The following is a 25,758-nucleotide window of genomic DNA, read 5'->3' as shown; positions in this document are numbered from 1 at the left end:
AACGGTGTGAACTAGAGGATGTCAACACACCCACACACACACACACCCACTGCCCTTATACAGTGTTTAGTTGTAGTGTCGCTTGAGGGACTAAACATAACTGTAGCTGTAAACTAGACTAAGGTCACCAGGTGTTTCAGAAGAAGCCATTAGTTTTCCGGAAGTATTACCTGAGTATGCGGACACGAGGAGTGATGTCTTAAGGTGGTAATATGAGTCACGCAGCTGACGTCCCCACCTTCCTGTGAATGGTCGTGACGTCAAGGGCATGGCTGCCATCTGCCCGCCGCCTGACACTTGTGCTGTATTTTATTATCTTGAGATTCTTTTCCCTGTTGAAAATCATATTATCACAGTTTTTTAATTCCTTGGATTATCCTGAATGATTAATGAGCGAACTCAAACCTTTAACGTTAACTGTTTTGAATATGTAGCTGTAGTGAAGGTATTTGGCAACGTGCCCTGGGCTACCTCACTATACTGGACACAAGGCCGCAGAGTACTCAAACGGCTCCACGGGGTCGGGTCTGGGGAGGACTTTCTTCTAGTTTGAGTCTTTATGTCGATAACTAACAGTATAACCCCAGTGGTCAAGTGCGAGAGAGTTAAGACATTTGTACTGGAGGGGTCAGGCAGGCCGAGTATCAAGTTGACAGCAGCGCCTAGATTGAACAGAAAGTGTACGTGACGTGGAGGTACAGTGACCGTGTAAGGCTGGCAATATTTAATACTTTATTTGAAAACTTACCAAGTGCGCAGTATATTGACATGAAATGTGCATTTTATGCTAAGAAAACGTGTGTAGAAAACGCGATGTGAAGATAAGCCATACTGTTGCTACCCGGGCGCCCCGAGTGGGAGAGGGAGGGTGCTGTGCCGAGCTGCTCCGAGTGGGAGAGGGAGGGTGCTGTGCCGAGCTGCTCCCCGTAACACAGCCTCGTACACTGGCTGTGCTGACGGCCACACGCACACAGCTGTAGCAACAATTAAACGAAAACAACTGGCCCTGAACTTTCTTCTAGACTGGCCTTTCTTTGTGAGCACCAAGTTAAAGACAATACGACCCAGAGAAGTAGTTCACGTGTCTCGGTTGTTGAACAAACTGTACATGCTTATTATCTAATATGAACACTCGGGAGAAAATTTAGTGTGTGTTGAGTAGTGAGGAGTCATAACGTTAAGGATGGCCATACACAGTGGTGAGGAGGGAGGTGGTAACATCCCTACAGCGAGGGATTCCATAGACGCTGTGTTAGCTGAGATCCACGCCTTCACCACAGACTTCCCACTCCACAGTGATGCAGCTTCTGTGGTAAGTTATACTGTGGTGGACAGGGATATAGACACAAGGGTGATTAGACGAACGTTTTCATTTCTCCTGTTTTGTTATAGTTGTGTTTTACTGCTACTTAACCTAGAAATCGAGACGTTATTCAGCAATGGTGTTACAGTGTCACTAATTCATGGTGTTAGTTCATTATATTAGTATTATGGTGTCACTGCATGGTGTTAGTTCATTATATTAGTATTATGGTGTCACTAATTCATGGTGTTAGTTCATTATATTAGTATTATGGTGTCACTTCATGGTGTTAGTTCATTATATTAGTATTATGGTGTCACTTCATGGTGTTAGTTCATTATATTAGTATTATGGTGTCACTTCATGGTGTTACTTTATGCTATAGTTATTCATGGTGTCACTTCATGGTGTAGTTATTCATGGTGTCACTTTATGCTGTAATTATTCATGGTGTCACTTTATTCACTATTAGTGACCATGGAGGTTGGAATGAAGTGGACATTGAACACAAACTTGATTCATAACTCGAGTACACAAACACTGCAATGGACTCTTGGACTCTAAAGTAGTGTAACATTTGTCATTACCCAGACAAGTCTTTTCTTGGGGTGGGATACGACATTTTGTTAAAGGATTATGTCAAGATATTGTTGATTTCAGTTTTAGTGGGAACATATACATTCGTCTGTGGTGATTGTTTATCTGATTTTCACTGTCTTCTGGTTGGTTAGATTAGATACTGGATTAAAAATAAACTAATGATTTTATGTCTTAATTGTGTAACGTATTGATATTCATATGTTGCAACTATGTAGTTTTACTTGTTAACTGCACTTTTCCTTGGCTCCATCTGCATTATTTTGGCATCACTTTATATTATCTAACCATTTATATGAGTCTTTTTACCCCCTGTTCCACCCTACATGACATGGGAGATGAATAATGATAATATTTGGAACATTAAGTAATGATATGCAGTAGTTCGTACACTTCTGAGAAAGAGAAAGCAACGTCATCCCTTTAACCTTCTATATACTCTCTCCCCACAAAAATGGTCGTGTCCTGTTGTCTTGTGTTGTCTTGTCGTGAATTGTGTTGAAAGTTGTGTAAGTCACCAAGCAAGATGTCTGCCTATGACTCCTTCTTGAGTTGTTATATATTTATACAGTTGGTGGTGGGTGTTTTAATGTGTTAAATCGTCACGTCTTGAAGGAGTGTTTCTTGATGGTCCAGTCTTAGCGCTGACGTAAACCAGTGATGTCATTTTATGGTCTGTGTGTTTATAATGTCATGACATCTTTCATGTTTGTGGTGAATTATGTAAGTTACAGGTCCACAACTTTCGTTTTTGAGTACGGTACTACACACCTAGTAGTGTATATTACTGTATTATATAATATACTGTTCAAAACTCTTACATCAAATTTCTTCAATCTTTAGCAAAGGGAAAGTTGTGTGATCTTTCCTTTTGTCAGTTATTTCTTAACAATATAGTTTTGTGTATTCGTCCTTTGTTTAAATATTGGTATTGTTGTTGTTATTATTATTATTATTATTATTAGTAGTAGTAGTAGTAGTAGTAGTAGTAGTAGTAGTAGTAGTAAACGTAACAGCCATTGTTTTATGGTAATTTAAACATCCTATTATTTCGAAAGTGACATTTAACCTAAGTTTTGTGTCCCTCCCTATAGGGTCTGGAGCAGGTGGGCGGCAATGTGGGCGTGTCGGCAGTCCAACGCCGTGAGAAGCCTCATCCACCCAGGATCGACGCCCATCGCTTCTCCAGGGCCAACCTCGAGGGTGAGTACCATCAAGGTGTACTATATGTCCACAGGTTCACCACTGTCTATATTATTCAGCCATTATTAAGGGCATCATGTATCAGGGACTTGTGCAGTTTCATTTTCTTTTATCACAGAGAAAATAGGAGTAAATATTGTAAAAAGTGTCATGAATGGGATTAAATGCGGGACTTTGAAGGAGTTTAAAGGTGTTAACGTAGTTTTAAAGTGACCAACTGAGTATCATTAAATGCGGGACTTTGAAGGAGTTTAAAGGTGTTAAAGTAGTTTTAAAGTGACCAACTGAGTATCACTTTAATTAAATGGCTAAAAATAACAAAAACAATCATGATAATATAAGTCATTTGCGCGGGAAACGTATAAGAAGAAAACTGTCTTAGAATTGTCTGAAATATTGATTGTAAAGATAAATTCTCTAGATTAGGTTGATAATGATAATGATTATTATTATTGTTATTACTGTATTTACTATTTATAGAATAATTATCATGTAGTTAATTCAGCACAGTTATATTAAAGAAATTAATCTTAGCTTTAGAAATTTTAATAAAAAGTTTACATAATTTTTTGTAAATTGAATATTATGATACAGATTACTAGCAAAGAATTGGTAAAAACAAATGGATTTCTAGATGATTAGGAAGACTAGTACTGTACTGTATACATATTAGTTTGGTTAGGTTAGATTAGATTAGGATAAGTTAAGGTTTGGTTAGTGTGTGTTAGGTCCCACTCCTATTTCACAATGAGATAAATACGAATACCGTTTTAACTTGGTGACCTAACCTAACCTACTCTCCCTACCCTAACCTAACCTACTCTCCCTACCCTAACCTAACCTACTCTCCCTACCCTAACCTAACCTACTCTCCCTACCCTAACCTAACCTACTCTCCCTACCCTAACCTAACCTAACCTAACCCTCTCCCCACCCTAACTCCTAACTCCCTACTCCCCACCCCAACTCCAACCTACCTCCCCACCCCTCCCTCCCCCCTACTCTCTCCCTACCCCCTAACCTAACCCCTAACCCTAACTAACCTCTCCCCACCCCAACCCAACCTACTCTCCCAACCTAACCCACTCTCCCTACTCCTAACCCCAACCTACTCTCCCAACCCTAACCCCTACTCTCCCTACCCTAACTCCTAACCTACTCTCCCTACCCCTAACCCAACCTACCTCCCTCACCCTAACCCACCCTACTCCCTCAACCTACTACCCTACCTACCTAACCTACTCTCTACCTACCCTAAACCCTAACCTAACCTACTCTCCCTACCCCTAACCCTAACCCCACCTCCCCACTCCTAACCTAACCTACCTCCCTACCCTAACCTAACCTAACTCTCCCTACCCTAACCTAACCTACTCTCCCTACCCTAACCTAACCTACTCTCCCTACCCTACCCTAACCTACCCTCTACCCTACCCTACCCTAACCTAACCTGCTGTTGCCAAATACGGAATGACATTATGATCGAAGAATATATAAAACCAGGATTTTATTGGTGAAGACAGATGCAACATGTTTTGCAGTAAGATGCTAAGTAGGAAGGACATGTAGCATGATGTGCACCTATAATGGTGATATATTGCAGTACCTTCCCCCTCAAGGAAGTTGGGGAGGAAGCTAACCTGAAATTGGGTCCCTAAGTCCCTTTGAATTTTGTTTTTGGAATATAATTACCATATCAGATACATTCATAAGACAGCTTTAAGTCCAAGGATATTATCTGAAAATCCTCACCAGATTGACACTACAGCACCTTGTTCTGGTCAGAGGGTAAAAGTGTGAATTTTTCAGTTCGCACACATAAAGCAAATCGACCAAGCCTAACCTACTTTAGCTCTATTTAAGGAAAATATTAATTGAAGGTTATTTAGTTTTTTTTTGCTGTCATAAATTACTTCATTCCCAAACTTCTTGATAAAATTGTAAATGCGAGGCTGCTATACATGCACCTAATGGGCATTTTAACATTACAGTACTGTATATATTAACAGAAGTTCTCAATTTTTGTCTTGCACAATTTAAAGGATTTGTATTCTATGTACTCTACATTACTATGGAAGTTCCCTTATTCTACACCTTTACCTTATATTATACTGTACAGTATTTTGTGTTTGTTTAATAAGTACTGTACTGTATTCCCATTCTGAATTGGAATAATAAATATATACAGTAATACTGTACCATGTACATTATACTAAACTTTGGTAATACTCTACAGAATATTGCTCTGATGTCAGTCTTTCTTATTTATGGCAAAGACAAACTAATTGTAAATAATGAATGTCAACCTCAGATTCTGGTGACGTTGAACTGGACACCATCCTTGGAGAACTGTGTGCCCTGGAGACTCAGTTTGAGTTTGAAATCTCCTCCAAGAGTTCCACTTCGACTTCCAACTTAACCACACCTCCTACCAGAACGACCACATCTGGAACCCACATAACAGGTAGGACAGGACCCTTTAAACTTCTTTTTATGCTGTATATTGAATAAGGAAATGGGAAGATGGACGAATGGGTGATCATCCAGACAGGTTGGATTTGAAGAATGTATGGACATAATTAGATGTTGAGAGATTGACAAAAATGTTGTTTAGGCATTTAATGATAAAGAACTGAGTGATGTAATTTTAAGATTAATTGAAGTATGACGAGTGGAGGAAGTGTTGTGAAGAACCAGTATATCCATATTACTTGTTTTGTGTATAGGTAAAGTCTTATCAGTGTGATTCAATTATATAAACATTTTATAATAAAGATGACTAGACTCATTGGTGAACTATACCCAATAACCTCCTCAATAATTGTTTTAAATTTTACAGATAAAATGCAGCCCAAACAGCAACAGCAAACACAGTTGCATCCACAGCTACAGCAGCGGCAGAGTCACTCCCGCAGTAACTCTGGAAATACAAGACCAAAGTTTGAACCTCTTAATGTGGAGATTGATGTTTCCACCACTAATATGGGTAAGTGTCAGTGCTGTATTCTTGGTGAGACCCTCATAGGTAGTACTGTATATTCACACTCTCCTGGTAAGTTTAATAACATAAGCTCATGATTTATCTTTTTTACCAAGGGAAAGTAATTGTACAGTAATACTGTACAGTAACTAAAGATGGCAGATTGCACCTGTAATACAGTCACACTGCAACAAACTTGGCCCCCACTTAAGGGTGTAAATGCTCTTGGTAAAGTAATTGCTCAAACCATTATTATTATTATTATTATTTATGTTTAGAATATTTTCTGATTATGTATACCAAATTGTTTGAAAAACCTAGAAAATTTAATAACTTTAGACTGTATTGAAATAATGATAATCAAACATACAGCCAAGTACCACTGTGTATAATTATTAGGATTTTTCTTTCATCACTATATTACTTTGTACTTCCTTTTGGGTCCCGAGGACATCATTTTTATATGCAAATTTATTCCTCCATTCTAAAGCGCGGACAGACAGCCCAGACAATGACTCGGCATTTAGTGACAACGTGTCCATGCTGTCTTCAGAAAGTTCAGCATCCAGCGGTGCCTCTGGGAGCGCCGGCTCGAGGCACGATCCCAGCAAACACGTGTCACAGGTCAGTTGCTTTTACATATGATGCTTACTATGTGTGTGAATATTTAATACTAACTGTACTAACTGGGAATTAATGTAAGATATTATATGGGTTCCATGAATGTGGTGTAATATAATAGTTAAAGCTCCCTGTTGATTGTGCATGGTGTTTATTTTGTCACATGTTGTATATACAGTTGTATGCAACTTAGAGATAGAATATGTGGGAGCTAGCTGGATATATAATGTGGGCTTTGACACATATTGTTTGTTAAGGTCTGTAATATTCACTAAAATAGACATTGTAGCAGAAATTGTTACCAGTTCCTTATAAGCATTTATTATGTCAGGGCAGTATCCAGGCTCCCAGCAGCGGTTCTGATCCCTAAATCTTGGGGTGCGCATGCCGCTCAGTAGTGAGGGGGGGAGGGGTAAAAGTGTATCATTGCTTGTAATGTGATCACCTTAATTGAATATTAGCAAACCCTTATAGAATTTTTGTTCAAAAACATTACTTATGACCCGAGCAACCAAATTCAGTGGCATTGAAGCAGATATATATTTTCTAATGGGTTTTTAACAAGTACAGTACATTCAAATCAAGTGTTGCATCATGTTTAGTTTTGTAAAGTTACAGACATTATTCCCCTGGTTGGATACCCAATTGGGTGCCCAAACACATTAATCCTGTTCTGGTGTAAATACTGTACAAACCCATATGTTTTCAAAATTGTAAGTAAAGTACAGTATTATGTTTAGTAAATACTGCAAAATTAATGTTTTATTGTTACCTTATATTTAATGTGGAAAAATGGTATATTAGAAGGAGAGGAGCATGAATGGTAATGAGAACATTTCTTTTCTTTTACTTGCAACCCATCTCCCACTGACTCTCCTTCAGTTGCCGTCATTCATTCATTTTAATTGCCTTACAAGTGTGTACGTTTTTGGTGTCTTCCATCCACAACAAGGCCCTGACACTTTTCTTCTCAATTTCCTTTTAAGACATTGGCAAAATAACCAGAAATTCGGAACTTTATTATGATGATGATGATGATGATGTTATCGAGAAGGAAGTACATTCTGCTACAATGTTGACCTGCAGATTAGAACACAACCTGGGCACAGGTCTCCTCATCATACAAACTAGTATAGCTTTATATAACCATTGTTAACCCAGTATGGAGCTGTATTATGATTATTAAGTTCAGAAGTTTGTTGAGAATTAATACTAAAAACAGTACCTGTGTTGAAAAAATTAATAATATAGTACTGGAGTTAACTGCTTGCATCTGCTTTATTATTTACATGGGTATTTTTTGTCAACTTGACCAATACTCTAATCCAACTAACACTGATGTGCATTGGCATTTTGCCTTTGTACTACAAACAATACTGTATTTGTTCTTGTTTCTCCCCCTGTTGCCTTTGCATGATGCTTGGTTTGCATGATGGTGATGGTAAACAGACCCTTTTCCTGACGTTACCTCAGCTGGCTGACCTGCTGAAGGATTGTGGGTTGGACAAGGTTAGTTGGAAATGCCTCTCAGAGCTCTCCTGTATCTCCCTGTTTACTCCCTTAAGCCTCACCCACAGTAGGAGTTTATCAAATGGAGAATTAATGTTTACACACAAAGTAGAGTAATGCTCTATTGAATGAGAAATCTTGCAGTGCCAATAAGTTTGATAAATAAATTTTGTTTACTGATGTAACATTTTATGTACCTTTTGTTGGCTAGATAGGTCATGGAACTAATAGCTACTACTCTCCTCTTTGAACAGAGTGAGGCAGTTGTTGAATATACCAAAACTAAATAATGAGATATTGTATATATAAATAGCTTAGTGAATGCCAAGAGGGTATTTTGTACAACAGATTTGATCTTGGTTATTGTGACTCATTTCCTTCCTTCTTGGCAGGTGGAACAGGCTGCAAAACTCAAAGCTGAAAAGATAAAAATGGCCCTTGAGAAGATTAAAGAAGCCAATGTTAAGAAGCTGTTCATTAAAGCATTTACATCAGATGGCTCAACAAAATCTTTACTGGTTGATGAGAAGATGACAGTTGTACACGTCACGAGACTCCTGGCTGATAAAAATCACGTGAGAATGGATCCCAAGTGGGCAGTGGTGGAACACATACCAGATCTTTATATGGGTTAGTTACATAAAGAGTTTTTATAGATACACTTCATAAATGATTCATGAAATAACCTAATACAGTATAATGTTGTACTGTACAGGCGTCCCCGGGTTATGAATGAGTTCCGTTCCAGGGGACGTTGTTAAGTCGATAATGTACATTAGTTGAAACACATATCCTATGTGCATACCGCACGTACAGAACAATGTTTAAAAACCCACTATATTATAGCCTAAGTCATTACATACATCTAAAATCATGTAATTTAAGAGAAAATAAAAAATTTTATGACAAAATAGAGGAAATTAAAGTAAAAAAGTCATCAGGTAAATACAATACTGTAAATTTTAACTTTATGGAACCTCGTTCATATCGGTGGATGTTCATAAGTCAGACATTTGTAACCCGTGGACTGCTTGTACTGAGAAAGATTTGTATTTTTATCTGTTTATATAAGTACAATACATTATTGTAGATGTACACCAAAGACACTTAGTTATGCATTATAAAACTACTGTAATATGATGTCATTTATTTCATAGAGCGAATATATGAGGATGATGAAATGCTAGTGGAAAACCTTCTTCTGTGGACCCGAGACAGCAAGAACAAGCTGTTATTCCTGGAAAGACCTGACAAGTATGACCTGTTCCTGCGACCTGAGCAGTACATCCTCATCGGGTCATCTTCACAGAAGAACTCAGATTTGGATGATGAAGGAAGAAGTACACTTATTGAGGTGAGAATCTATTGACTTGTTTGTTCTACCTAAATACTGAATATAGAGCATTACTCTTTTAAACATTACTGTAATGAATTAATGAGGAAAGACTTCAAGAGTATAATTAATATTGCAGTTTTTTCTATTACAATGTTTCTGGCAAATCTTACAATATATTGTGTACAGATTTATTTATCCTAAAGCATAGATAAGGATCTTCAGGTTGAGCACAATACTATACAGGTACATGCAGTCTTGTACTGTATGTATTCGTATATGCTATATTAAACAAATATAAAATTTTAACAAAATATCCAATACATTTCTGAGATAGTGTATTTTATGTTAAGATACAATTTAAGATAATAATTAATGATTATTTTTTCCTCAGGAGTTCTTCTCAAGTACAGGTGTTGGTGTTCCAGAAGTTGAAGGTCCACTTTTCTTGAAGTCTGAAGGGAAGAAGGTGTGGAAAAAGTACTATTTTGTCCTCCGTGCCTCTGGATTGTATTATTGCCCTAAGGGTAAATCTTCTCGCTCCTCCAAGGACCTTGTATGCCTCACAACTCTGGAAGTTAATCAGGTCAGTTACCCACCCATGGTTTTGTGTCCAAACACTTCTTCAAAAAGTTCATTGTTAACTTAAGACTATTTAGAAAATGGAAATGAATATTGACTTCTATTGAATCTTGTTACCCAGAAATATTTATTAAAAAATACCATAAAGGCAAAGGTGATTCATAAAAAGTTGTTTTCCATAGCATGTGGAAGAAAATGTATACTGTATATGCCATGTGTATAAAAGTTGAGGTGCATCTTATTTTGAAGGTTATTCCTTCACTGTTCAATTTATCATACTGGTTTCTGTGCACAGTTCAGGTAATTGCAAAATTATGTTATATATGTCTTGGCTAAACTTGACAAGTAACACACAACTCAGTCATATTATGCCAGTGTATTGTGAGGTAAAGATCATGACTGTAGTGTATAGCCAGTGCCGGATTTAGACCTGTGGAGGCCCCCCTCATTATAACTACCCAAGAGGGTGGGGTGGCGAGTGAAGTGACCTAAACATCTGGGAGTTCCGGGGGGCGCTGTAAGCCCCCCGGGAAAATTTTGAAATTTAAACACTTCTTTGGAGAATTTTGAAGCCATATGCAGTTATATTGAGGAAATTAGAACATTGAGAAATTTTTAATTATCTGTATATTTATTGACAGTGTACAAATTCCCAACACACACACACACACACACACAAGTGAGACATGACTGGAGTCATTCATGTGGTTTCAAGTCGACCAGCCCTGATATAGCTACTACCGCACATGTCAAAAATTTTCAAGAGACTTCACAGAAAAGAATATATTATTAGTTATTACAGAGAGATGATTCTTTGCATTATTATTCAGATAAACCTCTACTCAAATAATGAAAATAAAAATAATCCAAATGAATAAACAAATAAGTTAAATATTGTAATATGTGGAGGCCCCTGGGCAGCTGCCCACTTTGCCCACTCCTGAATCTGACCCTGTGTATAGCATTTTATTTGTTGCCTCCATATAATATTTCTTGATGTTTTTATGTTCATAATGGTAACTGAAGTGAAGTGTTTGCTCAGCTGACATCAATGATCTACCTACAGGTATATTATGGTGTTGGTTGGAAAAAGAAGTACAAGGCTCCAAGTGACTGGTGTTTTGCCATTAAGCATCCCCACTTGCAAGCAAAAAGCAGCAAGTACATTAAATACCTGTGTTCTGAAGACCCAAGAACCTTGTCCCAGTGGGTCATGGGCATTAGAATTGCTAAGGTAAGTTACTTGCAATGTATAATATATAAGTACATTGGAATCAATTGGAAAGTCTACAGATTGATAAAAAAAAAATTAAATGGCCTTGAAAATAGATTAATAACCTACATAATTCATGAGCTTTTCATCATTTGTTTTATCATTTCACTCCCCACAACACTTAAGAAATAAAAAAAACTTTTACTAGTGTTTGTCATTGCCAAAAATCAAATTGTCTCGGATGTAGTGGCTGTAACAAAACCAGTGAGGTTTATCCGAGGTATGTTATTGCATAAAGCTTGACTATCTGCTGATATTATTGGGAAAATGTTATCTTGTAATCACCCCTACCTTTATTCTTAGGAGGTAGGGAAACCCATCCCCTCCTTCTCGTGGTGTACCGTTAGAAAGCATTGTTCCTGTTTTTTTTTTTATTATTATTTATTGCTACTTAGATTGTTCCTTTCATCTGCATCACTAAGTAATTTATTAATTTTTCCTATAGAGTGGAAGAAGATTGCTTGACAACTATCGTGCACTGGTTGAAGACTTGGCCCAAGAGGATATCGACATGTTAGCTTCATCACGTTCCTTCAGCATAGCATCAATGGCAGGTCAGAGTGGTATGGGTGGAGGGTCCCGTGGGGCATCCCAAGCCACTACTCCATCCTCTGAATCCCGTTCCCTAGACTCTTGTTTGGCTCCCAGCCTCACCCCAAGTGTTGCTGATGGGGAAGAAGGTGGGGATGATGCTCAGTCCTCAGCTGGGTCGTCTTCTCAAGATACTCCAGTCAATACACTGGGTCGTCCGCCAGTCTGGCGGCAGGACAGCCTTAAGAGTGGATCTTCCAGTAGTTCAAGTGGTTGTTTAAGTGAACGTTCATCGGCAGGGACACCCACCGGCGAGCATGGATTTGAATCTGAGTTTCCGCAAGGGACAATCAAGAGGAAGCCATCCAACAACCCTAAGCTTCCTCTTACATCAACCACAAGACATCTTGTAAAGGAAGTGGACGGTGAAGATGTTGTAGACTCTGCTTCAGGGCGAGGAACAATTCGTCAGAGTGTGCGTCGCTCTCTGACAGAAGAAGTAAACACGTTACGCAGACGTAATTCCCAGTCACGAACCAGTGTAAGTAGTGGTGCATCGAGTAATGTTCTAAACACTAGTATGTCAAGTCCAGTGCCTCAGGAAGAGGAAATGGATAGTTTACCCTTGCCACCACCACCCCTTGAACTGTCTGAATGTGCTATGGAGTCATTACCACCTCCACCACCAGAGCTCTTGGCATCTACCCTCAGCCTCAATTCACTTCCTCCTCCACCTGATGAAGATTCTCTGCCACCCATTAATCCAGAAGATCTCATGATGGCCAGCATCACCTCATTACCACCCCCACCACCACCTAGTCCACCAAAACCATCTAGTCCACCATATACAGGGGGACCACCACCCCCACCACCACATTCAAATTTACCAACACATACAAGTTGTACACCACACCCCCCACCACATTGTCTGCCATTACCGCCACCCACTACACCCAAGCCAACTAAGCCAAAAGGTGTTGGCTCACCTGTTTATGGTGGCTCTCCTATTTACCAAACTGCAGGCTCACCAGTATATCAAGCTGCGGGTTCTCCAATTTACCAAGCTTCTGGTTCACCTGTTTATCAGTCAGTAACTCCACCTGCTGTAGCACCAAAGCCAAAACGTGATAGTAGTGAGTCAGTAACTTATGCATCGCCACCATTTTTAGCTGAACTACGTGCCCATGGTACCACACAGGCAGCGTCAAGCTCACAACTGCCTGCACATTCATCCAGTCATAACGGTGGCTGGCATCCTGACTCCCCCTTACCACCACCACCACCTTCTCCTCCTCCACACCAACCAGTGTATGCACAGCCACAAAAGAGTCCACAGAAAAAAGTGAAAAGGATTACTTTCATGGATGATGTGCAGAGTATACCTCCAACACCAGAGTCCCCAACTGCAAAGCCTCCTCTCCCAAAACGTTCAGAATCCACCAGACTATCTATAAACCCAGGCCGTTTGGATAGTCCAGGTAACAAGATCACACCACCAAGATCATTCTTGAATAATCTGCAGAGAGTCATGCAAAAAAAGTGGCAAGTAGCACAAAAGTGCAAAGACTTTGATAAAATGCCTCATGAGGTTTTAGGGTTTAGAGATCCTATTTTGCCAAGTGAAGCAGAACGGAATGTTGGAGCTTGGATCCAGGAGCATTACGGCAGTCTATACGAGAATCTTTCTCCACATGGTATTCCTCCCAGTGCTGACTCTGTGGATACACCACAACCAGTAAATAGCCATACTTTGCAGCCTTCACCCCCACCTCATGCTGATGACCTGCACCGAATATCACAGACTATTCCCACCGGGCGGAAGAAGCCTCCTCCTCCTCCACCCAAACGCTCAGACTCCACTCACCTCAGCACACGGCAATGACGACTGCGTCATTAGTGGCCACTTGTCTTGTTACACGTGTTACCCCCACTTGCACCTGAAAGGAGGCTGAATGTTATTATATATTTAAGATTGTTACTTAATGAATGTTGCCATTGTTCATGGATTCCTTATGATATAGCAGGGCCACACAAAGGCGATGGATGGTATTTGCCAGTGCTTATGAAGTAGCAGTGTCAAAAGAGATGGCTTTCTCACCAACATTTCTGCAGGATGCCTCCAGTCTAACTGGAATAAGCACTTGCATGACTTAAGAAGTCAGTAGTGTATTTCCATTTGAATATGAATTTATATTTCTTAATGTCCTTATTGGTGTAAAGTACCTTTTAATCATTAAATTAAGGAAACTATTTGTTACATGTATTGTGGTGAGCTTGTTGGTGGTTTCTTCCAATGGTGCTACAACCAGGGCTGGTTATTGAACAGTAGTGGTATGGGACCCATGTGGGCCCACAGCTAGTTAGTGTTATTCTCGGCTAACTAGTATGGACACTTGAATGAACTGTGCAGTTATTTGGCTCTGCCAGGAAGTTGGCATGGGTTGCTGTACCTCAAGGCTTTGGAAATCTGCTCCTTCATAGTTATATGGCACAATTAATTATAGGCCAGCCATTTAGACCTGACAGTATCAACACAAATAGAGATTGAATTGAACTGATTTTGGAAATACAGTCACTGCTGCCACATGCATGTTAGACTGTATTATGAACTAGCAGCAAGTAGTTAATGTTTGATAACTGGTGATTGCATGTCACTTTCTATAATAGAAAACTGACAGCATTGGATACTTGATTGTATTCATTTTATGTTCTGACCAGTTAGTTATGAAACCAAATGTGTAAAGGTGTATATTGTACATTGGATAAGTTTTTTGTATTTTTTGTAAAGATGTTAAGCTGACCCTGAGTGTACACAGGAGTGTGGGCTGAGGTCAGGGGTTTTTTACCATTTTTACTGTAACAATTTATTTTTTATGGTTTAATGTGTTTGATAATGTGCATAAAAATGATCTTGCTTTTCTTTGACTGTTTTCTGTCCATGATGCTTCTATGTGCAATTATGAGTCTTGTAAAAAGTAAACAATTGGGCGAATGAATGTTTTTCTATGTATTGAGCTAATAGTACATGTAACTGCCTGCCAGATTTATTTTGTGTATGATAGTTCCATCCAGTTTCAAATTTCTTACTACTTAAGGGTCTCCTCTGCTTTAAAAGATAATTTTATGGTCTAGTTTTGGAATTTCAAGTATGGAAATTATTTATGATCAAAATGAGATCTTTTAAGTTTAAAGGGACTTTGAAATGTTAGAAATCATCTTAAGAACATTTTTTTCTAATATCTACAAGAAATAATTTTCATTTTTATCATCCATTTGTTTACAAAATTCACAAGTACAGTACCTGTTAAGTACGCAGTGCATACCCTTGGGGAATAAGGCAGAGGATCCTACGGGTAATAGATTTTTTATAGTTTGTGTTGCATATTCATAAATTAATATGATTGGTCTCTGCCCCAGTAATTCTTCCTCTTTAACAACGCAATGACGATCACATAATTATAATATAGTGTTTTTGCATTTTACTGGTTTTTGATAATCTGAGAAATGTCATACAAAGTTTTTCTCAAAGTCTGTTAATTCTCATTAAAATAGTTTGTGAATTGGCATAAGATTGACAAGTGACATGTAATCAGGACTTGCAACCTTCCCTCTCCACCTCAATGAGAAAATATAAAATTAAAAAAAGAAACAAAACTAATCCTTGGGTTATTGTTAAGCTCATTAAGTTTTGTAAACCCTGAGTTCTTGGATTTCATCATGATTGGTTTATAGAAATTGTTGGGAGTAGAATGTACAATACTGCCTCTTGGTTGTATGTAGGGGTTCAGTTTCACTTTAGTATTCCTTGTCTTATCAAACTTTACTGCTGTACACTCCATAGGTTTAATGACCCAAAGAGTGTATATGAGTTTGTGTGGTAACCAATATCATATACAGTACTTCACTGAGTCCTTTTTTGTCATTGGCAACCACACCTCTTCCAGTTACTTGAATGGTCAAGGGGAGAGGTGTTTGGCTTCTTTAATACCACCGTTAGTTATGTACAATCTTGTTATAGAGAGAGAGAGAGATAGAGAGCAGTAAATCTAAAGTTATTGAGAGCAAGTGATAACCATACCATTGGGTTTATAGGAAGCCAAAATTTGTCACATAAATAGAAATTTCAGATAATAATTTGTGTTGACTCTTCACCTTGAGTTGAAACCCACTCAGTTCACATGATGTAATATCTTGGGTTAAGTGAAGAACGAGATATGGGTATATTCTTTAAGGCAAAAATGTCCCTGTACAGTGACTTAATTTATATATATATATATTGCTCTTTATTTTTAAAACATACTTACAACATGACACTGAAATAAAGTATAGGCAATGTTTCACAGAAATATGTTAAGTCTTGTAATAACTGGTAGAAAAGGGTCTTCACTGTACTGTACTGTATTAGATATGACTAATATTCTGTAATACATTTTTGCCTCCCATTCCCTCCCTTTTTTGTGACTGATGTATTGTCTTCACACACTTGATCTATGGAAGGTTCTGCATCTTTGGTGCATTGATGTACCATTTGACTCACAATGGTGGATCTCCATACAAACACAGTGCCCTCTCCTCCTCTATGGTCAGTCCTTTGTTCTTTTATATTAACATTTTTGTTCATTTGATATTATTTCTTCTTTGTAGTTTTTTATATTTATTATGCGGCATAATAAATGCCTTCAGACACCACCCTAGGTATATTAATGCCTTTTGTTGGCCCCAACCTTGTCCACAAAATCCCTTGGTGCCTGACCCTTGTAAATTCCCTGATCCGCCACCTTAACCCCGAGCGTGAAGTACGTTGCATCTTACTCCATCCCGCCTTGAATTGCACTGGCAGCCTATTTATTCTTATATAAACACTACTGATATAATACACTCAAGTTTGTTTGATTCCCTACCATTTATTGTAGCCATAATGCAACATAGCCTTGGAGTGTTTATTACTTGCCAGCTATAGAGCCACAAATAGAATATTGTACTGAACTGTCCATCACTTTGTGTGTTTGGTCTCCTAGTCTCGTCCTTGTGATCTCCCAGGTGTGTCAGTCTCCCCTCACCTTATGCTACCTATCTTAATTTGTACCAGACTCACATGGAATAATTAAATTTCTTATTTCTGTCTTACCTGGTCTCTTACAATCTGCCCTGGTTACATGTTGTTTCCAGTGGATCTCTCCTTGGTAACTGGTTTGAGGATGTGTGTCCAGAATCCAGTGGCCTTGTGCCAACTTCCACATTGTACAGAAATTATATATACACAGTAATAATAAAAATATCTCCATTAAAAGATTACTTGTTTGTTTTACATACAAATATAGAAAAACTCAATTATTAGGTTTAAAATTTTGAAAGAAAGTGAAAGCCCCTCTAGTGTTGCGTTGAAAGTTTATTAATAAAACGTATTAAAAATTGCTATAAAGATATCTTGCATCTCCTTCATACAGGGTAATGTGTCAGCTGGAAGTCATGTGATCTTGTCCCACACTTCCAGAAGCAGCAAATGGAGTGATTTAATTTTTTGGAGGTATGAAATGAAAAGACATTATAAACAATATTTAAAAAAGAAAAACAATTGATAAAGATATCATTCTAATCTGATATTCTGCCAGTGCAGGATTTAGTCATAAAAGGAAGTTGCAACCCAAGGCCTCCTCTCAATAAAAAGAACGAATTTATGTTTTACATAACTAATTAAAAAATACAGTGGACATTTTTGTGCTAATGTGAAAAAAATATACTAATACTGTATGGCCTCATGAATAGTTATCATTAACTTTATAAGTATTGTACCAGAAAACATAATACTGTACAGTACTGTACTGTATATATTTAAATATAAATAAAATCTACAGTACAGTACTGTATTAGGTGTATTTTTGATGTCAAACTACATTTTGGGGGGAAAGTGAAAACTAATGTACAGTATTTAAATAGTAAAGATAGTCAATATTTTCAAGAAAGTGTGTATAAAGTAATTTAAAATAGATGGGCACATCATTATTGACTTTTTAAATATTCTAAATATTTTTAATTATTTCAAAGATCATTAATTAACAAATTACTCGAATTTTTAAACCATGAACACATATCGTTAAGAGCTCCATACTACAACTAATATAAAAAATAATTATAATTATCTTAACTTCTATTAATATAGTCGCTGTCACATGACCTGGTATTGTTAACACAACAACAACAACATCAGATGTCAAAATAAACAGCCAGACATTTACTGTAATACCCTTTATAATGAACGGCCCATGAAGTTGACATTGTAGTGACTACAACCTGTAAAAGCCCATCCACACGATCGAGCAGTGCCCGGCGGGCACGCGCTAAATGCCCGTTATCGGGCAAAATTGGCGGGCAAACCAGCGTAGTGCCCATGCCCGTCTTTGAGCGAAATCATGGTCCACCTGCCTGGTGGTTTGCTGCCGGATGTGGAGCGACGACTCTGCCAGACAAACGAGTTGACCCTGGGACCCCTTCACAAATATTAATATGTTTTAATATCATTTTCATTATTAATAATCGATAAAACCGGAAAACCGACATTCCTATAATATTGTCATTAATATTCAACATTACACAAGCCTGCAATACAAGACACGTGTTATTATTGGAACCTCAGGTGTTTGTCAAAAACAGCTGATCACTACGCCACCGCTGACCTCGGGTCCTCAAGTCGGTGAGGTATGAACAGAGATACTGACAGAACGTATGCTAGTACTTTGTAAAACCTGAGTTAAGTACTGCAAATGTGATACGTATATGTTCCCCGCTCGGTCCAGATGTCCAGTGTATAACCAAATAAGCTTATGCAATGTACATTATTGGCGTGACAATAAACGGGAGATTGTTTATGTATTATGTAATGAGGACATTCGTGTGTGTTCTTCGTTCCTGCCGCTCTCCTCACTCTAGTCCCATAGCTTCCTGTCTATGCATATCATAATTCTAACATTATTCAATGAATTTTTATGTACTACAAATCTCACCTGCAAGTAATCTTCCTTGAGTACTTCATACATGGCTTGACAAGTTGCAGGTATTATGCGAGACAAACTTTGTTTTGATATCCTCGTTCTATACTGAAGTGACGTGTAGGTGCACCCAGTTGAAAGATATATGAGCGTTGCCTCTAGACGAGCCTCTGCAGATATACTCTCCCTCATATTGGTATCCTGTTTTTTTTTATATGGTTCCACTTTCGCTAGAAGTTTGTAAAAGGTGTTGGGGTCCATTCTCATGTAATTGGTGAAGTCTTGCTCATGTCCATCTTGCAGTTCACGTAAAATCGTGGCATGACTTCCCAATACTTTTCTTCGACCTAACCACTCTTTGCACCATTCCCTTTTCTGCATTTGGTTCTTCTTTTTGCACATAGCAGCAATTATTATAGTACACAACGCTATGCTCTTCGCTTTAACTGTCCGGCGATTATTCCTGCGACACACCATGGTGATCGTACCGCACCCGCCACTGCCGACCACCTAGTAGATACCGGCTCCCGACTATGACTGCCGCCAACCACCACTAGCTACAGGCGCCCGACTATGACTGCCGCCAACCACCACTAGCTACAGGCGCCCGACTATGACTGCCGCCAACCACCCCCGCCTGCCGGGCACTGCTCGATCGTGTGGACGGGGCTTAAGAATATTCATCCATTCACAAGTTGTTTCATTAAGGACATGTTAATAATGGCCAAAATATACACCGTCCCAAGTTACCAACACCTGTTGCTGTCGTCAGCTTAAAGGGAGTAATGGAAGATGTTCAATGCTCCTGAAAACAGTGGTAATGAGTTATATTCCAAGACTTCTAAGGGTTTTGTGTGTTAGAATCAATTACAATATATTTGTTGATGATGGGTGAACACTGGAACGATGTAGTTGTGTTTACGTCAATGTGATGGACGATGGCAGACGCCATCACCTGGGAGACTTGAACCAACAGGTTAGTGAAAGTTTACTTAGTTTATGGTAAGGTGTTGTGATAGACAACTGTGTGGCTGATGACCACGCCTTATTTAGTTAATGGCCACCAACTAGAGGTGGCCATGCCGAGGGAAGGAGCCCAGTGGCATGTGTAGGATCCCTCCATCGTTCTTGATAGTTTTTTCAAAGGCTATTTTGCAGACCAGTACAGTACTGTTCTCTACACCACAGCTTGGGCTGGTAGACCGTTCCATAGGTCTACCACCACCACAGCTGGGCTGGTAGACCGTTCCATAGGTCTACCACAGCTGGGCTGGTAGACCGTTCCATAGGTCTACCACCACCACAGCTTGGGCTGGTAGACCGTTCCATAGATCTACCACCACCACCACCACAGCTTGGGCTGGTAGACCGTTCCATAGGTCTACCACCACCACAGCTTGGGCTGGTAGACCGTTCCATAGGTCTACCACCACCACCACCACAGCCTGGGCTGGTAGACCATTCCATAGGTCTACCACCACCACCACCACAGCTGGGCTGGTAGACCGTTCCATAGGTCTACCACCACTATTGTTTGGGCCAGACCGTTCCATAGGTCTACACCACCACAGCTGGGCTGGTAGACCGTTCCATAGGTCTACCACCACCACAGCTTGGGCTGGTAGACCGTTCCATAGGTCTACCACCACCACCACCACAGCTTGGGCTGGTAGTCCGTTCCATAGGTCTACCACCACCACCACCACAGCTGGGCTGGTAGACCATTCCATAGGTCTACCACCACCACCACCACAGCTTGGGCTGGTAGACCGTTCCATAGGTCTACCACCACCACAGCTTGGGCTGGTAGACCATTCCATAGGTCTACCACCACCAGAGCTGGGCTGGTAGACCATTCCATAGGTCTACCACCACCACCACCACAGCATGGGCTGGTAGACCGTTCCATAGGTCTACCACCACCACCACCACAGCTTGGGCTGGTAGACCGTTCCATAGGTCTACCACCACCACCACCACAGCTTGGGCTGGTAGACCGTTCCATAGGTCTACCACCAACACAGCTTGGGCTGGTAGACCGTTCCATAGGTCTACCACCACCACAGCTTGGGCTGGTAGACCGTTCCATAGGTCTACCACCACCACCACCACAGCTGGGCTGGTAGACCGTTCCATAGGTCTACCACCACCACAGCTTGGCTGGTAGAGCCTACGAAAAGTAAAACGAGAACTTTTCTTCCCCTTTTTCTACAGGTTATTATTAAATTGATACTGAGGTACTTTTTTTCCATTTATTTATTACTTAATCCTATTAGTGTCCACCAGCTAGCTGTGCTTCTTGTAAACAAAACTATTTCTGTACTGTACAAGCTAACCCATTTTCTTTTACTCAATTCATGGCAAACATCACTGAATCTTATTCTTTCGACATCACATTTTATTATTAGGTACTAGCTTGTGTTATTAGTGAATATGCTGTCAAATGGGGCCCCATGTCCTGGAGGTGCCTAAGGCCTACCAAAGTCTTAACCCGGCCCCGGCTGTAAGGCCTATGGTCCCTACTTTGCAGCTTAAACAAATACATTAATATGTTTTAGTATTGTATTAAGTGTTTCTCTAACGTCTAACAGTAATGTCTTAATGTTTTAGTCAAATATACCACCAAATGAGCCATACACACGAGCCTAAACTATAAGATGGTGGCGTAAACCGTACATCAGTATTAATGTAATAATTAACCAGTAAGCGAGTACAAAGACCAGATTGGATTATATTACTGTATTTATTTTTTAATTTAACTATAGATTATTAATGAACTTAACTATTTAATTTTATATATCTTATCCCTCAGACTCCAAGACTGACTGTATCCGATGCGCTGATTGGCTCAATAATGGGAGAGAAGCGCGGTGATTGATCCACTGATGTTTTGCTGGGAGAGAAGGGCGGTGATTGGTCCACTGTATGTTTTGCTGTGAGAGAAGCGCGGTGATTGGTCCACTGTGTTATGCTGGGACTTAATGGCGAGTTTAAACGCTGGTGAACTTAGTCTCCGTTAACAATGTATTTTAACCTGTAAATTACCTCCTCTGATGTGAAAAAAAAGGTAAGAAAATGATCATAATGCGTTATATTAATAGTAGTGTTAATATTTTATGGTAATAATATATAATAAGACTAAATAACACCATTTACTGTTCCTTCCCTGTCTGTGTATTTTAATGGGGATTTTATTGAATGAATATCTATCTATCTGTCTATTAATTATATCTATCTGTCTATATATTTAATCAATATTGTGTAGATCTGGATAATTGTTAATGATTTAATACTATTAGAAGGAACCACTTTAGGATAATATGGTATATTTGTATTGTCACACTGTTCTATGTTAGAAAGACAATAATATATTTTTTTAGTGTATTTGTGTGTGTTTAGACCGAATACATAATAAAACACTAGAAAAACAACAACCAAACCTAATGTAACCTAACCTAACCTTAGTTGAGACCCAAAATCAAACTCGAATTTGATTGGGCCAAATATACCGCGATTTAAACCCAAAATCATTTTAATTGGTTGCAAAGACAAAAACGCTTTTCATTGGCCGTGTGACGCGTACAGAAATGCGTGGTCGTGATGATTTACGAAGGAGACGCGGGAGACACGTAGCGTTGGGGGAGAGAGAGACGATAATGGTGGAAGAATAATGGAAGAAAATAGAGAACATTTTGGATAAGCTATCTCCTTTATTATACATTTCCGCCGGTAATGTAATAGGTGAAAATTATCTTATAATTAGACGTCTTATTCGAATATGATAATAGGTTAGTGGTAGGAATGAACGCAGTAATACCAAAAATAGTCTAAAGAAGCTTTGTTTCTTGCCTCCACTATAAATAAAACGGTGAATTTATAGTATCACGCTGGTCTTTATTTCAATATGAAAAATAGGTTTTTCCTATGTATTTTGACGCATTTCAAACGAATTTGATATTCATTTACACCGAAAGTCACATGTTTTTTTTAGATACACCCCTCCAACCCAACAATCTTAATGGAAAACGTTGGAATTTTTTTTTAGAATAAATAACATAAATTATATTACCAACGAACCAAGAAAACCCAACCAAACCAAACCAGGCGGCTCTGCCCCCACATCTTACCCTAATCAGTAAATGAATCCAATGATGCCTTACAATCACTAACGGAAAAGTTGTACTTTTTCCATTTTTGGTTCACCTGAAGAATCATCGCCCCAGCTTATTTCACCTAACGATTAAATCACCCTAAAACTATTTTGGGAGGATGAGGTTAGGTTAGGATATGTTAGGTTAGATGTAGGTTAGGGTAGAATAGGTTTAGGTTAGGTTAGGTTAGGTTAGGATAGGATAGGATAGGATAGGATAGGATAGGATATGTTAGGTTAGATGTAGGTTAGGGTAGAATAGGTTTAGGTTAGGTTAAGTTAGCATTAAGGTAGTTAATCTTCAGGTGAAATAAGCTGGTGCGATGATTCTTCAGGTGATCCCCATCTTTTACTTTTTGGCAGAAGAAAATTACTGTGGTACCGCCAAATGTGTTGTTCTTCGCGCAGTATACACTGGTTATTACACTTTAGACATAGAACTATACTCTGTAATACACCGTGTTATATGAGAAAAAAAAATTGCCTCACTATTTTTCTGGTGAGACTCGGCAATTGTCCCAAAATAATCATTCACAATTTCTGCACAGCTCTTCCACCGCTTCATCCATATTTCCTACAAAAAATTCAAATCTTATCTCCAAACCCACCCACTCATTGTTCATTGAATAAAACAAAAACAAAAAATCTTGCCCAATAAAAATACTCCTTTTGCTATCGTCCCCCCGCACATGCGTTCTAGATGCTTAAAGAGCGAAGACAGGCCTGGAGCGATGCGTGCGCAGGGAGTCAGACCACCTCCGATATAAGTAAACAAATCATGGCGACACTTGTGACTGAGCGAAAGTAATAATCTTGAAAAATTAATATCCCGGTTATCCTTAATTTCCGGTGGAAATATAATAGAAGAAAAATGTCTTAGAATTGTGTAAACACTACAAAATACATATTAATAACAGCGAGAGAAAGACTGGTGTAAGACTATAAATTCACCAATAAAACATTGGAGGAATTTAATTTTCTTAATTTTGTTTGCTTTAACTTTCCTACTTTTGTTTGTTTTATGATTGTTTGGTAAATTTTTACTTATGCAGCAGTCTTTGTTTGGATATTAAAAATATGTTTCTCCGTTGATATTTGACGAGTTTCGAACTCATTTGATATTCAATTCTGCCGGAAATCACTAGTTTAGAGATCCCCCCCCCACCCAAACAATAATAGGGGGAGAGCCTGGAAAATTGGGGTTTTTGGGTGGGGAAGAAAACGAGTCATTTAACAAAACCTAACCTAATCCCTAGTCAGGGGCTCTGTCCCCGGACCCCCAGTAGGCCCTGCTTTTGGGTGGGGGAGAAAACGAATCATCTAACCTAACAAAACCTAACCAGGGTTGCAACCCTTCCGTTTCTGTTTGGCTGAAGAAAACTGGTGACACCGTCAAATGTGTTGTTCTTCACACAGTGTACACTGATTATTGCAAACAAGCCGTGTTTTCTTAAAAAAAAAAAAAAATACTGCCTCACTATTTTTCTGATGAAAATCAGCAATTGACGTAAAATAATCTCTCTCACAATGTCGGCGCAGCTCTTCCTCCTGTTCAGCCATATTTGGTACTGAAAATTAAGATCTCCGCTCCCGACGCACCCACGCATTGTTCATTAGCTAAGACAAAAACTGTTGCCCAATAATAAGTCTCCTATCACTATAACCAATAAGGTACCCCTGCACACATGTGTTGTAGACTCTTAAGAAATAAGTAAACACGACGGCAACACTTGTGACTGAGCGAAAGTAATAATATTGAAAAATTAATATCTCGGTTTTCCTTAATTTCCGGTGGAAATATAATAAAAGACAACACGAAGTTCCCAAGCGCTTTCGTGTAATTCACATCTTCAGGGGTGAGTACAGACTAAGGAGAAGTACAAAACAAGGTGTATATATACAGAGGAGGGTGAGACCAGGTCCACAATGGTCAGGTATTAGGTAATGACCCTACTAATCTTTAAAAAGCACCGCAACGGCCGGTAGTCAGGTCAGAGGGTAAGGTGACCCAACCTTCTCACCTGGTTACAAATCTTCTTAATTACAAAATTGTCCAGTTTGTACATGCCATTACTCAAATTCATGTTGACTGCTTCGTTATGTTTAATGAGACTGGATTCTATAATGTTCCTACTGTCAATTGAATTACAAGGTAATATTGAGGAGGCATTATCCCAGTCAATGCAATGTTTATTATCCCTCAGATGAACAAACAGAGCATTGGATTCCTGGCCTGTCCTAACACTATATTTATGTTGTTTAAGTCTAGTTACAAGATCTTTACCTGTCTGGCCTAAGTAAAACATATTACATTCCTTGCAAGGAACTTTATAAATGCAACCAATTGTGTTTTTGGGGGAGTTCTTGATTAACATTTGTTTAACAGTGCATGAGTTTTTAAATGCCACATTGACGTTCCAGGTTTTTAGTTGTAAAGGAATTTGAGAGAAATTTTTGTGAAATGGTAATACTAAGAGATTCTTATGGTCATGGGTGGGCTTGGGATGAGTTCTATAAAAAGATTTCTTAGTAATGTTCAGGCATTTGTCTATGAAAGATCTAGGGTATTTAAGGTTTGAGCCAATATTATAGATATATTCCTCATCAATGAACTCCAGGCTGCAAATTCTCAAAGCACGTAAAAACATTGTTGAAAATACTGACTGTTTGACTCTATTATGGTGGGCAGA

The 25,758-nt window shown here is 38.9% G+C and overlaps 2 protein-coding genes across 4 annotated transcripts in view; both read left to right on the top strand.

Annotated features, from left to right (window-relative positions):
* Positions 1 to 488: 488 nt before the first annotated feature.
* Positions 489 to 17,224, top strand: LOC121858605 (abnormal cell migration protein 10-like). 3 transcript variants are annotated; one of them, XM_042355113.1, is made up of 11 exons: positions 489 to 1,312; positions 2,995 to 3,103; positions 5,415 to 5,567; positions 5,943 to 6,089; positions 6,574 to 6,707; positions 8,154 to 8,213; positions 8,606 to 8,843; positions 9,371 to 9,567; positions 9,941 to 10,132; positions 11,195 to 11,362; positions 11,847 to 17,224. In XM_042355113.1, the coding sequence occupies exons 1-11, from the start codon at positions 1,184 to 1,186 to the stop codon at positions 13,812 to 13,814; spliced, it is 3,495 nt and encodes a 1,164-aa protein (XP_042211047.1). In that variant the 5' UTR covers positions 489 to 1,183; the 3' UTR covers positions 13,815 to 17,224. The 3 variants fall into 3 exon arrangements, with proteins under 3 accessions (XP_042211047.1, XP_042211049.1, XP_042211048.1); XM_042355115.1 differs by lacking the exon at positions 8,154 to 8,213 and having other exon boundaries at positions 490 to 1,312; positions 8,615 to 8,843; XM_042355114.1 differs by lacking the exon at positions 8,154 to 8,213 and having other exon boundaries at positions 490 to 1,312.
* Positions 17,225 to 21,901: 4,677 nt separating this feature from the next.
* The window catches only part of LOC121858553 (kinesin-like protein KIN-7G), a 16,678-nt gene continuing 12,821 nt past the window's right edge, over positions 21,902 to 25,758 (top strand). The window contains exon 1 of the mRNA XM_042355043.1: positions 21,902 to 21,985. The gene's annotated coding sequence lies outside the window, so the exon portion shown is untranslated. The remainder of the gene's footprint in view (positions 21,986 to 25,758) is intronic.

Source organism: Homarus americanus, unplaced genomic scaffold, assembly GCF_018991925.1.
Source record: "Homarus americanus isolate GMGI-L3 unplaced genomic scaffold, GMGI_Hamer_2.0 scaffold74, whole genome shotgun sequence".
Classification (NCBI taxonomy): Eukaryota; Metazoa; Arthropoda; class Malacostraca; order Decapoda; family Nephropidae; genus Homarus; species Homarus americanus.
This window is presented reverse-complemented; position numbering and strand designations above follow the sequence as displayed.